The 13,978-nt window shown below is 38.5% G+C and overlaps 1 protein-coding gene across 1 annotated transcript; it reads right to left on the reverse strand.

Annotated features, from left to right (window-relative positions):
• Positions 1 to 2,071: 2,071 nt before the first annotated feature.
• txlna (taxilin alpha) lies at positions 2,072 to 12,058 on the reverse strand. The gene is made up of 11 exons (XM_030148083.1): positions 11,977 to 12,058; positions 11,179 to 11,371; positions 9,575 to 9,838; positions 9,384 to 9,475; positions 8,942 to 9,112; positions 8,022 to 8,216; positions 7,772 to 7,891; positions 7,590 to 7,664; positions 7,406 to 7,498; positions 7,208 to 7,303; positions 2,072 to 4,635 (listed from the first exon to the last, which is right to left on the reverse strand). The coding sequence occupies exons 2-11, from the start codon at positions 11,360 to 11,362 to the stop codon at positions 4,315 to 4,317; spliced, it is 1,611 nt and encodes a 536-aa protein (XP_030003943.1). The 5' UTR covers positions 11,363 to 11,371; positions 11,977 to 12,058; the 3' UTR covers positions 2,072 to 4,314.
• Between the last annotated feature and the right edge of the window lie 1,920 nt (positions 12,059 to 13,978).

Genomic DNA, 13,978 nt, shown 5'->3' on the forward strand with positions numbered 1-13,978 from the left:
CTCCCATTTGTTGCTGATGCACATTCATAATGCCATGTTTGTTATAAGGCACTGTTATTCTGTTATTTTTGTATATTTTGTCAATAAATATGAAAAAAACAAACAAACAAACAAAAAAACACTAATGCAGGGGTGTCAAACTCATGTTCTTTCAGGGGCCACTTTCAGCCCAATTTGATCTCCAGTGGGCCGGACCAGTCAAATAATAGCATAATAGCCTATAAATAATGACAACTCCAATTTTTTTATATGCAAAAAATAACATTAAATTATGAAACTATTTCTATCCAAAACAAACGGAAACTGGAAAACTGGAAAAACTGAAATGTCTGAAGAAAAATAAATACAATTTTATCAGTATTATGCTTCAACTTATGATTTATAGATGTGCATTACAGATCAGATCTACCAAGGCAAAAAACAGGCAGACTATTGTTAAAATTGCACTTATTTTTCTTTAGACATTCCAGGTTGTTTCTTATTTGTTCAGGTTATTGACATTTTATTGTTAAAGGATATCAGAATTTAATGTTCTTTGCCATAAATCAAAGAGAAAAAATTGGTGTTGCCACTGTTTAGAGGCATAATATCATATTATTTTTCTCACATTAAACCAAGAAGAACATTTGGAGTCATTGTTTCTAGGTTATTATGCTATTATTTTTGAGTTTGATGCCCTTGATTGTTACTATCTTCAGGGTAATTTTTGGCATTTTGTTTTGCACTTTGTAAATTCATCTTGTGGGCCAGATTGGAACCTTTGGCAGGCCGGTTTTGGCTCCCGGGCCACATGTTTGACACCTGTGGTACAGACAGTTGGAAATAACCACTAATCACCTGTGATTTATACGTAGAAAATGAATGTAATGACCTTCCAACACTGATAAAAGTGGTTAAATAATTAATGGTTGAATTCTTAGGGATTAAATCTTATATATTTATATCATTATTTACTACTTATTCATACTATTATTAATTGTTGATTGAATTGGGTTTGGCCTTGAGATGCTTTTAAGGAACATTATTAGTATACTTTTAGTACCTTTTAAAACAATGGTGATGTTTTATATGTATATTCTGATCAGTTTAAAGTTTGTTTTTGGTACTGACTTTTGTTTATGTATATTAGTGTGTGTGTGTGTATGTATGGCTGTGATTTCCATTTTGTGTAACTTCTGCTGCTGCTGCTGTCTTGGCCAGGACACTCTTGAAAAAGAGATTTTTAATCTCAAAGAGCTTTTTTCCTGGTTAAATTAAGGTTATAATAATAATATTACAAAAGAAATTATGCAATTTTAGTCTTATTCCAATTGTTGGGGATTTTGATTGTAGAATATTTTGCACTTGTTGATACTACTGTTGTCACTATTATAATCATCACTACTGATGATAGTTAGATACTTTTTAAACTGTTTTAAAAACAATTACTGTTCAAAATTAGTATAAGAGTTCCTTTGTTGCTATTGCCGTTATATCATTCTGTTGTAGTGATGTGGTGATAATGACAGTAATAAAACTGTATGTATGAACTTAAATGACAGTAATGATAAAATATATAATACAGATGATAGTACATGTTGGATCATTAAAACTGATTAATACCTAAGTAATACTATTGACACATTGATTACAATATATGTTTCACTTACTGATAGGAAACAGCTGAAGAAATTTATACTAAACATATGGTTATGGAAAGTGGGTGGGTATAAAATGGTTGTACTTCTTCCCATTCCTTTTCATTTTCACTTGTAAATATCGTACATTTGTTACACTCTTTTTGTGTGTTTTTCTGCATATACTCAAAATAAATGATCAACCAATCAATCAACCATGTCAAACTGGTCTAATACATATTTCCAAAGTTGCATTGGTCTGACTTTTCGCTCTTCCTAAATGTATTTCAGCTGGTTTTCACAAAAAAGGTTAAAAATGTCACAGTAGCACAAAAAAATATATTAACTCATATTTGCAGCTGAATGAACACACATTCTGCCAGTTTCTCTGCTGAATGTTTAGACACTGAAACATGCTTCGACACTTGACACATTGTCAATTAACAACTGAAACACACTATTACATCTTTTATTTAACAAGAAACAAAATATACAGGGCCAGATAAAAGTACTGCAAAAGACAAAAACAGGAAACATCTTTGGTTCCTTCTCATGGTCAATGGACCTCCATAACCATTACGGCACAGGAGGCACAATCAATGTCCTGTGGGACAGCGGAAGAAATCAGGTTTGCCATTTCTGTTTCAGATTTGACTTCACTGCTTCTATCAGTTGTCATCTGTGCTACATAATAAGGAATATTTTAAATGCATGAGAAGAAGTGGACATAGTTTGGGGGTGAAGATGTCATTCAGAACTCTACTGGAATTTTAATTTTTTTTTACTGCTCATCTCCTCTTGGCTCAGTCACTGCACTTTTAAAAAGCATCAGTTACATACATAGTATTTTCTGGATGAATATCAAGCAACATTTGTGAGAGTAGCTCAGAATTAACAAAAAAAAAAAAAAAAAAAAGAGGTCTATGTGAGATATGTTGTACATCCATGCAGGACAGTGGATATGAAGATACATTCTCAGGTTAAGTGCTTGTCAGTTCAGACTGCCACAGAATAAACACAAAGAGGCAAGCGTTGCATAGAGGTCCGTGAACATTCTCTTGCTAAGACCTGATTACGAGCTACTGCGATTACCGGAGCTGGGAGGAGACAATCTTAGCCGAATACACACACATACACACATACGCCATACACACAAGAAGCTAAACAGACTTTGAAGTGGTCGTCGTTACAATGTTATGAATAGAATGAAACAGGGAATGTTCATATAAAGGGTCTAAATTAATTAAAAACAAACTGATTTACTTTAAGTGCTTCACATGTTACAGTGCACAAAATCAGAGTACAAATTAACAACAGGGGGTGAAGAAACTTGTTGACAGAATTATCAGAGTGAGCCTGAACAAATATTCAAGAACATTCCTCAATGACATAACGATGTGGATTTGTAGACTTTTATTTATATCATACTAAAAATAAGAGTTTGATATTTCTGTTAAGACTTCATCTGAAAGTGTTCTTTACAATACTGCAACATGTGACTGTTTCCCCAACGAGATCAGACACAAATGAACCCAAACACACACACACGCACACACACAAAGATCATTCAGCTTCTTGTTGACTCCTCTCACATTCTGTTCATCTTTGTGTCATCCCAAGTAGTTGTGTCCGATGCAAGTTAAAGAGGGAATGTGAAGGAAAACAGTATGAGATGGTCAGTGCATTTACATGAACACCAATAATTTTACATTAGAGATCAGTGAAACATAGAGTCAACGAGCCAGACTGTTGAGGAAGAGGAAGTTCTCTCATAAATTAGTTACCTTAATTTCAAAGATGATTTAGATTTTTGGATTCATTTAGAATCTGACTCTTTAGAATCTTTCTAATAAAACTGTGATTTTCCTTTTTAATACATTTCTCAGTTTAATATCACAAAAAATGCAGTTTATTTTCTTGTAAATTCAGTACTTAAAACTCAGTTTAGTTTTTTCCCCTCATAATTTTACAACTTCAATATCAAAGAATGGATTTTTCCCTCACAAATCTTGCATTATCAAAGAAAAATTCAAGTTATTTTGTAAATTTGGGCTTTTCTTCTTGTAAATGAATGATTTATGAGAAAAAAAATCCAAATATTGTCTTAAATTATAAACTGGATCAGATTTTTAAATGTATTTTCCACTTTAATCTAAAAGAATATCCATATATTTGTTGCTAATTCATAACTTTAATTTCTGTTCTCCCTGCAAATACATGTTAAAAAAACTTTTTTCACATGTAAATTTACAACTCCACTCTGGAGTTTTTCTCACAAATTTATGATTATAATGTTAGAGAACAGTTTTTTTTCCACACATATCTGAGTTTTTCCAACTAACGCTAAAAAACGTTGTGTAGTGTTTTCTGCAGGATGTACTCAAGCTGCTGTCGTCATTAGAAATCAGACCTACATAGATGATTCACTGCTAATGCGCATGTAAATGTACTGACGCATGAAGCACAGACTTCACCTTCATAAAGCCTGCAAAGGACTCTGGGAAGACACAGGTTAACCCTTGCGTTGATCACATGTTCTTCCTAAGACAGCTAACGGTGTTTCTATCTGGACCAGTGTTCGGCTTCATCCAGCAGGAGGAGTGGCTTGCAGGCTGGTGGGCTTATTTTATTGTTTTGTGGTTTTATGCTGGAGGGAGGAGAGGGGAGTGTGAGCAGCGCCGTCCCCCTGTGAGGAGCTTCATTCCTGGGCGTTTTCCTCCTGTAGTAGGGTGTCCGTGTCAACTTCCTGGTCACAGTGGCAGGACTGGGAGCAGGAGCCAGTGTCGGGGAGGCTGCTGGGCTCCAGGTTTGGCTCCAGCAGAGAGTCTGTGGGTGGCGGTGAGGGGGAGTCAGTCCCTGGGTCAGAGCCGGGTCCTCCTGGGCCTCCAACGGGCTGCCCGCTCAGGTTCTGAACCTTTTTATTGAGCTCGTTGCGTTCCACCTTTAGTGCCCGTCGCAGCTTTTCGAGCCGCTGGACTTTACCCTGAAGTGCCTCGAAGTCCCGGTCCCGTACTGCTTTCTGTAGAGGGACACATTCACACAGAGACGATGGACATGTGTCTTTATGACTCTGTCTTAAGCAGGGAACACACATAAAGATAATGTGGCTGTTTTTGTCCTGATTTTCCCCCTTCCCGACCAAGGAAGGCAAACAGGAGATTATTTTATGCCTTATAAGATTATCCTATAAGATTATCCTGTGGTCTGAAGTGTGTTAAGAGTGAATTTGAACTGATAATCAGCTCCAAAACAGGTTGGGGCCGACAATCGTTAATACTAGACTTGTTCAATATTTACGACCAAAAATCTTCATATGTGAGGGGAAAGCCAACAACTCCCGAGTCATAACTCTGTGAATTGTGACGTGGAATGGAATGTAGCCAATCAAGAAGCGAGCTGACTGAGGAACAAGGAAGCAGGCGTAAGCAAAAGCAAGCATGGCCGACCTGAAACATAAAGTTCGGTAGACCTCAGAAATTCTGGATTTTTCTGTCAAAAATAGTCTCGAGAACACCATCATTCCCTCCTCTTGTATGTTCTCTTCCATGTTGCGTGTTGTGTTTTCTGGTTGTTGCTATGTTTCTTCTTCTTTGTTTTGGTTAGATCACATTTGATCATGCGAGATTTCTGGCTTGGAGGACTAGATTCTAGATCAGCGGTGGGACAGAATCGTTATGTGTGTGGTGTGCTGTGTTGACATTATCGGAGCACACCACACACAGTACGATCAAAACTGTTCAATGCCTGATTTTTTGTCTTCATGTGCGGGGTCTGTAACAGATAAAAAATCTCTTCAGATTTAGAAAATCCTTATGTGTGTACCCCACTTTACACTCTTTTGGACTGATGTAAAAATATGGTATGTTTGTTACATCACAGCAGGTTGTAGTCACTAAGGCTACATTCACACTGCAGGCAAAAGTGGCCCATATCTGATTTTATATGACAGTCTGAACAGCGCAAACCCAATATTTTCACATCTAACCCAGGCCACTTTCATACGTGGTCCTAAATCAGACATATATCTGATGCTTTTCAATGCCACTGAACAGTGAAGTCGCATTTCATCTGAATTTTACTTCACTGAAACGCAACAAACATCATAATTCTGCTCTACAGGATACTAACTTCCATAAACCCAGTGCGTTTGCATGTGATGTCATGTCTTCTTCTGAGCATGCAGGTCACTTCGGGCCATAGACTGTTCACACATGACTCTGATGGCAGTCAGATGTAAATTATAATGTGAATTACAATGCAAAAAATATCGTATTTCAACAAAAAAATCAGAATGAAGCGTTAAGGACTGCAGTGTGAATTAGAGCCGACCGATATGGGATGTTTGGGGCCGATGCCGATACCGATACTGGGGACCAAAAAAAAGCTGATATCCAATATATCGGCCGATATCTGATATTGGCCGATATATGAAATAAGAACACTGATCTACACAGGATACAATAATCTTATTGTGGACAGGTGGATAAACAGTTGCATAAATCTTTGTTTATCTCACAAATATAATTTACACAACTTTCAAATGCAAACTATGCAATCACAAAAATAATTAGAGAAAAAAATATTACTGACCATAAAATTATGTTTTCACTCACAAATTTTGATGCGTCTGCCTCACTGCACTACAACTTCTTATGTGCACTAAGGAGTAAACTGAGCATGTGCAGAGTGAATTAGGTGAGTCATAAGTTGTTCCTGATTGGAGCAATTCCAAGAGTTACAACTGACCTGTGTTACAACTGTCCCCAGTCTCCCCTACACTATTAACACCCAGGCGTGGTGGCAGAATGAAACTGTGAGGTAGACAGGAAGTGCATGGATGTGGGTGTGTGTGTGGGGGTGAATACTTCATAAAACGAGAGGGGGGGTGTTTAATGGTCCTTTGTTGTCAGAGCGCGCGGTAGCGGTATGTGATTTTCGCCGGGGTGGGGGGTCAGAGTGGGAGGGGGCATAAGCAGTCCATCCTTGTCAGAGTGCACCTGGGGGGGGGGGGGGGCAGCTCCGTGATTATGTGATTGTGTGTGTGGGGGGGTGATAGCGTCATTGTCCCAGGAGGAGTGAAAGTGAAACTAACTCGCTTTAAAGTTCCTCTTATTCTCCAGGCAGCACACGCACGCACACACACACACACACACACACACACACACAGGAGCAGCGAACAACAGAATCTCCGTGCAGCAAAAAAAGTTAATATATCGGCTACATATTGCCCGATGTTGATTAATTGGTGATATGCCATCATCGGCCTGATTAATCGCCCGGCCGATTAATCGGTCGAGCTCTAGTGTGAATGTAGCCTAAATTAATGTCCATGATGAATGTAATGCAAATACACAAACCTACATCTAAATAGGCCAAGTACTGTTTTGTGATTCAGGAAGAGGTCAGAGCCATCTTTATACAGACGCCTGAAACAAGAAGCAAATAGAGCAAACACGGGAATTCATCGGGCTGGAATTCACCGCTCAAACACATTGTTCAAATAGCTAAACTGAAAATGCCCGTTTACAATCCAATCACTGTCAAGTTTTGGGAGGCGATAAAAGGATGTTGGCATGTCTTTACTTCCTCACCTCCTCAGCCATCTCCAGCAGAGCCTTGTTGCTGCTCTCCCACCTCGAGCGATACATGGCTGTCTCCTTCTCCAGTTTTTTTATCTTCTTAGTCATCTGGAAATATGAAGGGGACAACAGAGTTACACACCACAGGACAAACTATACAAATCCTGTTCCTCTCTTTCCTCTGGTAACACATTACTGCAGACGTCTCACCTTCTCCATCTCCTGTTTGAAAGTGGTGAAGACCTCGTTGCTTTTAGATAATGTGGTCTGAAACTCTTCAAACTTTTCTGTGTACAGTGACAGCTATAAAGCAAATGCAAAGAACACATTAGAATGGCAAAAAAGGTCTAAATGCTGTAAGTCTGGCTTTTTTTACTCAAGAGGCATGGGATACCTGCTGTTTGAGGTGAACTTCCTGCTGCTTCATCAGCTCACACATCCTTTGCGACTCCACTGCCTCTTTGAGTAGCTTAGGAGGACAGAATAGAAATTGAAGATGATAAATGCTGTTAAATTAACACGCAACTTTGACATGTCAGTCTTCAATGTGTGTCTGTGTGTGTAGTAGATAATTACAAAGTCTTTCTCTCTGTCATGTCGTTCCTCAGACTCTTTGAGAAGCTCCTGAGCCTGGTGCAGTTTGGCGTCCACCAGCTGCTGCTGAAGGTCTTTGTGCTTTACCACTTTGTCTATGTGCTGGAGAGGGACATGCAAAGATTTAAAGAACTTTACCCACCATGGAGAAAAGTGACAGACACAGCTTTCACCAAGCAATGTAGAATGGCAGATCACTTTTACATATATAAGTTTTCCTGAAACCCCTCACCTCCTCTCTTAGTTTGTACTGTTCATAGAGCTTCTTGAGTTTCTCAGCCAGTTCAGTGTTCTCCTGTCGAAGGCTAGCGTTTCTTTCGTTGTGCTGCTCCATCTGAGCCTGGATATCATTCAGCGTCACTTGGAAATGGGAGGTCACCTCCTTCCTTTTCTCCTCCTCCAGTCGAGTTCTTTGCATCCCTTCTTCCTGTGGAAATCAAATGCATCACATGTGAATAGAAGTGTGATCAATGCTGGATTTTGGGAACCACAGATGATTAAGATATAGAGAAATATAAAAGTCCTTATGATATACTGGCCAACATGTATATGCATAATATACGGTAGTATAACATTGTCAACATACCCTGCCTTCATCACACAATCTACCATAACAACTAGTATCACAGAGGCAGATTTATCTCCACACTTCGTTACATTAAGCTAGTGCTGGTGATAGATCTGGCTCAATCCACCTACATTCTGGAACTGTCTTTGTCAGAACTTGTCATTTTCCAGTTGTAGTTGGAACCCTGAGGGGGTTCTTTCACAAAGTGAAGGGAAATTTCAAAGTGATAATACACAGATAGTGGAAGGAGGAGGATGACAATTCTGACATTGTACGACATAAACATTAACTCTAACAGTGACAGAGTACTGCCAGCAGTCAGACAATATAAACATCTTGAATTCCCAAAATGTAATGACCTCTAGTTAGTCCACAGGGCAACACTGTAAACAGAGGTTTAAACATTTTCACCACAGAAGTTTTACAAATGGTCCATTTTTAATAAACTTAAATATGCATGTGGCCAAAACACACCTCTCTGTCTTCACTTTTTTCAAAGAGAAGACAAAAGTCACAGGTTTCACATGTACATAAAACTTAACAGTTTGCACTGTGTTGTGTTTCAGTTTGTGACTGTTGTGTACCTTGAGTGTGCGGTTGTGTCTCTGCAGCTCTCTGCATAGACTCTCCAGTTTGCTGCGGGCCAGGATGGCCTTGCTGTGTTCATTCCTCAGGTTGTCCTTCTCTTGGACCAGCTGATTCTGCTTCTTCTGTAGCACCCTCATCTGCTTCTGTGTGTTACGATGCTCCTCCAACTGTCACAAACATTCACATGGACATTTTGGTCCACTGACACACAATCACACGCAATACCTTTCTCAAACTCACAAGAATCTAAAAGAGGCTGTGTGAACATACACTCCACACATGTATTGTACTGGTCCCTGAAAAATAGTTTTCTCCAGAGTCACTACCTCTAGGAATGATGCCACATATGGAAGCTGCAGCCTTACTAGAGAGACCCTTTAGAAAATATCAGTTACGTCCTCTTGAAATGTTAGTTTAAAATGATCAAAGGGCACTCACCAGCTCTGCGTACTTCTTACATAGACCTGCCAGTTTTTCCTCTGGCGTGCTTAGTGTGTTCAGAGTTTGCATGAGAAGTGTGATTTCTTTGCCTATAAAACAGAATAACACAAACATGAGTGTGTCAGAGTACAAACCACTGATTAGTTTATATATGTGTGTGCATATCATTATCAGGAGCTGCTCCTTACCCAGTCCTTTCACTTTCTTTTTCTCCTGAGTCTTCTTCTGCTCTTTTTCCACCCTGCTGTCACCTCCGTTCACTTTACTGTCCTCCGGCTTGTCGTCCTCTTTCTCATTAACCAGTCCGTTGAGCTCTGGGATGTGGGACTGTCCGTTGGGCACTGTGCTGCCGTCATCTGATATGCTCTCTCTGCAGTAGGTGCTGAGGATGTCCTCCAGCTGCCGACTGAGCTCCTCTGCCATGTCACACTGAGACAATGCTGCCTCTGCAACTACACAACACAGGGAACCATTAGTGTGAAGAAAACAGGCTTAACTTTTGACTTTCTGAACTAGAATTAAACTCTAAAATCCCGCCAAAAACATCAAGATAAGTGAGGTATTCTCAGTATGTCTTCCATTTATAAGATATTTAACTACAAACACAATGCTAAACAGTTGTCAACTAGACACCATTTTTCACAAACTCTGTACACTGTCAAGTTGAGCAATATTTTTAAATACAGTTGTAACATTCTACCAAAACATTGATACGAGGAATGTTTGTAAGTGCAGTATGCTGTTGTCTTGCAAAATATCTGACAGTACAGGGCCCTATCATATGTAGCAAGTTCAGCATACCCTGAATATCTTTGTACTTCCTGCCTCTACAAAGCCAAACAACCGCAGTCAGGCAAAATGGTGTCACAATGTTGGTTATCTCATTACGTCAACCCAGGCTTTTCAGCCTTAGTTATATAAAAGGGACAGAGGTAATACCAGATGGCCAGTCAAACACAGACAGGTCTAAATAAGACTCATGAAGAAATTATAATCCTAAACTGAAATGACAAATTTATAATATGGGCAACAAACAATGGGGCTGCCAGTCAAAATCAGGTAGGATAGCTCGCAACTAACGGTCAGCTGTGTAAATTTTAAAGTTTGATGACAAATCAATATCACTGCCTCAGACAGAAGATTTGGTCATAACTACAATTGTATTATCTACTTAGTTAATGTGTTACTTCTATTCTTGTGGCGCTGTTAATGAGTCTTGGAACAAGTAAAGAAGAATTATAAAACTGTCAAATTGTATAAGGTCAGCAATGCAGGTACTTAGTGCTACAATCTGTTGCAGGATTCTACTGTTATACACAGGCTTAGGAGTCATAGGGAGGTGGCTCCTTTGCTGCAAATCTACATCTTTTGTCAGGAAAGCAAAAGGGTTTAGACAGTTTCTAAAAGCTCTAAGACCTTCTCATTATTCATAAACCAAAATCATCTTTGATCGGTAACACCACTGCTCAACAAAACCAACTAGTTGGTAAGTGGTGCTTCTATATACGATGATCTGTTATTTTCAACATAACCTGCTCCAGACCAGGTGCAATTGTAGTTGCCATGGTGAGACAGCCTGGTAAAAAGTAAATGATCATTGTGGACAAATGAGCAGAGTATTTTTTCCACAGCACACTTAAAACTGGTTAAACATGAAGTCCTGCTTTGTAGTACAAGTAAGATTAAACATAAGCATAACTAGACAGTTTACCCATAATGCTGTATTGCAAGAAAAGAAGGGATGGTTAAGTCAGCTACCATCTACCTAATGTGGGAAACAGAAATAATGTACCTTCACTGGCGGCTTCCTCAGCTTGTGGAGGTGTTTGTGTCTGTGGGGTGTGTGTCTCAGACTCTTTGGGGCTGTTGCTGTCCAAACTGTCTTTAGCAGCTGCGGGTGACTCAGTCCCTCCTGCGGCAGGTGGAGCATCCTCACCGCCTGGCGTCACCGACTCTTCCGTATCCTGTTTTTTCATCTCTGCAGTCTGAGATAAATCAGAAAAACCGCCTGAGTACATTCAGTATCATTTCAGGTCCCTCAGTCACGTAAAGCAACGTCTAACCCGCCAAACAGACTAGATTCACTGCAGCAAATCTTGTGCTTCTTGCTGTCTTGTCGTGAGGCATGTTATAGGAATGCTGCCATTAGCAAACCACTGTCAGGTTAGTTTGGGTAGAGCTGAACGGAAGCACGGAAGGAAATATTAAGGATCTGTAATAACTATGCGTCTTTGATAATTAGACCGAAATGATTAAACAGTCACTTCTTAAACCACACACAAAAGCAGCAGGTTTACATGTACGTTTTGGATGGAATTTAAAAGACCAACGTACATACTGTATAGTGAACTGCATCTTACAGCACTAGCTTTAGCTTTATTTGAGGTTACTATCTAACCTAGGTTTACCTTAGCAGCAGAAGCTAACATTAGCTAGCCGACAGTACAGCTAAATTAGCTTACACGACTATCAGTTTGTCAGTGTTATGAAAGGTTTTTAAGATAGAAACGGATACAAACACAGACCGACAGCACGGCTCATGGGCTTTCAACTATATCTGTTCTTTCGAAGAGAATAAGGTAAGGTTTACCTCTAAACTCAAGGAGGAAACAGGTTATGTGTCTACGAACTGCAGGTTCTTCAACAGCGTGAGCGAGAAAAAAATACTTCCGGCCATAACTTTGCTTCTTGTTCGTTGATATTTTTTCCGTCGGTTTATACATGGAACTCTGGGTTCCACGCTTTGCTGCCACCTAGAGGATAAAGTATGTATTACAGAAAGTCTTTGAAAACTGCCATTCCTGCCTTTTGGTAAAAATTCTATTTAATTTAACCCTTTCATGCATGAATTATGAGAACCTTAATCAAAGTTTTTTTCCTGAGTGTTTTTATTCCTCTTTAGGCATGAAAAAAAACAATGTCATTATTTATTTATTTTTTTTTATGAACCTATTTTTCATGGAGTTACAAAAATGTCCACTCAGCTGAAGACCATGCGTTTAATTTTTGAAGCTCAGAAACATGCATTTACTGACATACTGTGTGAAAACTATGAAATAAAAACATTTTTACCCTCCTGAGACCTAGCAATGCATTTTTGTCCTCTGTAGGGGACAAAAGTTTGACAGTTTTACTTGCTGTCCATTGCAAAGAACATTCCATTAAAAAAACATAAAAATAAAAATAATTAAAAAAAAAAAATGTATCTAAAAAACAAACAAACAAACATACAAAAAAAAACTGTTGCATTATGTGGTTTCCAATCAAGACAACTGTTTAATGGAAAAAAGTTAAAATTTTCATTTTCCTGGGTCTCAGGAGGTTAATGGTGCTAATCTGATGTTTTCTCACATTTTAACATACTATAATACTAGATAATATGCAAAAAAACAACAACTTTTGTTTAAAAAAACAACAACAACTGTTAATTGCAGTCTAATAACAATTAGTAATTGATTTAGATAAAAAAACAGGAAAGTTACAGGAACGTCAGTGTATGGGATGATGCATAAGTGTCCACTGTGTTGGCTGATATGGAACTAAAACAACAAAACCCATGAATATACAAGAGAACATCTATAGAATAACTGTCCACTGTAGTGAGCACTATGCATGAAAGGGTTAATTCAATTTAATTTAATTTTAAAAGAAATATCAGTATAAATACAGGCTAAAGTATAAGATATGCTAACAGGAACTGATGACTTGTGAAGTTGTTGTTAATATTCATTCTTTTTATTGTTGTTATATTGACTTGTAGACCTTCATGTCCTCACTTATATGGTGGAAGACTTGAATTGAATTGAGGAACTGAATAAAACCATTAAGTGTTTCTGTTCTTACCTAGAATATGGTGAACAATGGTTCATGTGAGTGTTATTACCACTCTGTAAACCAGGTCCTTTGGTTTTAAACTCTAAATATGCATTTCATCATTGTAAAGTGTGGCTTATGCTCTGCAAACCCGGATATAATATCCTTCTATGTGTACTTGTGGATGGAATGTTGTTGCTCGTAGTCTGATCATGTCCTGCACTGATGTTCTCCACTTACCTGAGCAAGGAGGTGGTATTTTTCATTTCCTTCTCTCATAGACATAAATGCACATTCACTTTGATGGTTGTTTAATTAAATTAGATCCTTTTGAACAGTCCTGTGTGAATGGATCTGTACAGGAGGGGGCATCAAAATATTTAAGGCTGTTCACTGATACAGATACCAGTTACAATTAACAGATTCTGCTGAATAATTTGTTATTTCTTGATGGAGCAACACACATTGATTATCCAAAAAAGGCAATTTAACTGGAACATTCCTATTTTAAAGAGCAGGGACTGAAAATGTCCTGCTGTTGGCACAACCCGCCTAGCTGATGCTCTGCACTGGGTCAGGTGAATCGGTCCAGGGAGGGACACAATATTCTGGTAATAGATTGTCTGATCAAACAAAAATGCGCTTTGCAGGTTGACTATGACGGTAGATTTGTTTTTTTATTATTCAATTAAAAAAAGTTGCTTTCACCAAAAAAATATTTAAATACAAAAATTTAAGTCAATAAAAAAAAAAAAACTTTCAAAGAAAAAGTGTTTGAA

The sequence above is a fragment of the Sphaeramia orbicularis genome, chromosome 11 (genome assembly GCF_902148855.1).
Source record: "Sphaeramia orbicularis chromosome 11, fSphaOr1.1, whole genome shotgun sequence".
Lineage (NCBI taxonomy): Eukaryota > Metazoa > Chordata > Actinopteri > Kurtiformes > Apogonidae > Sphaeramia > Sphaeramia orbicularis.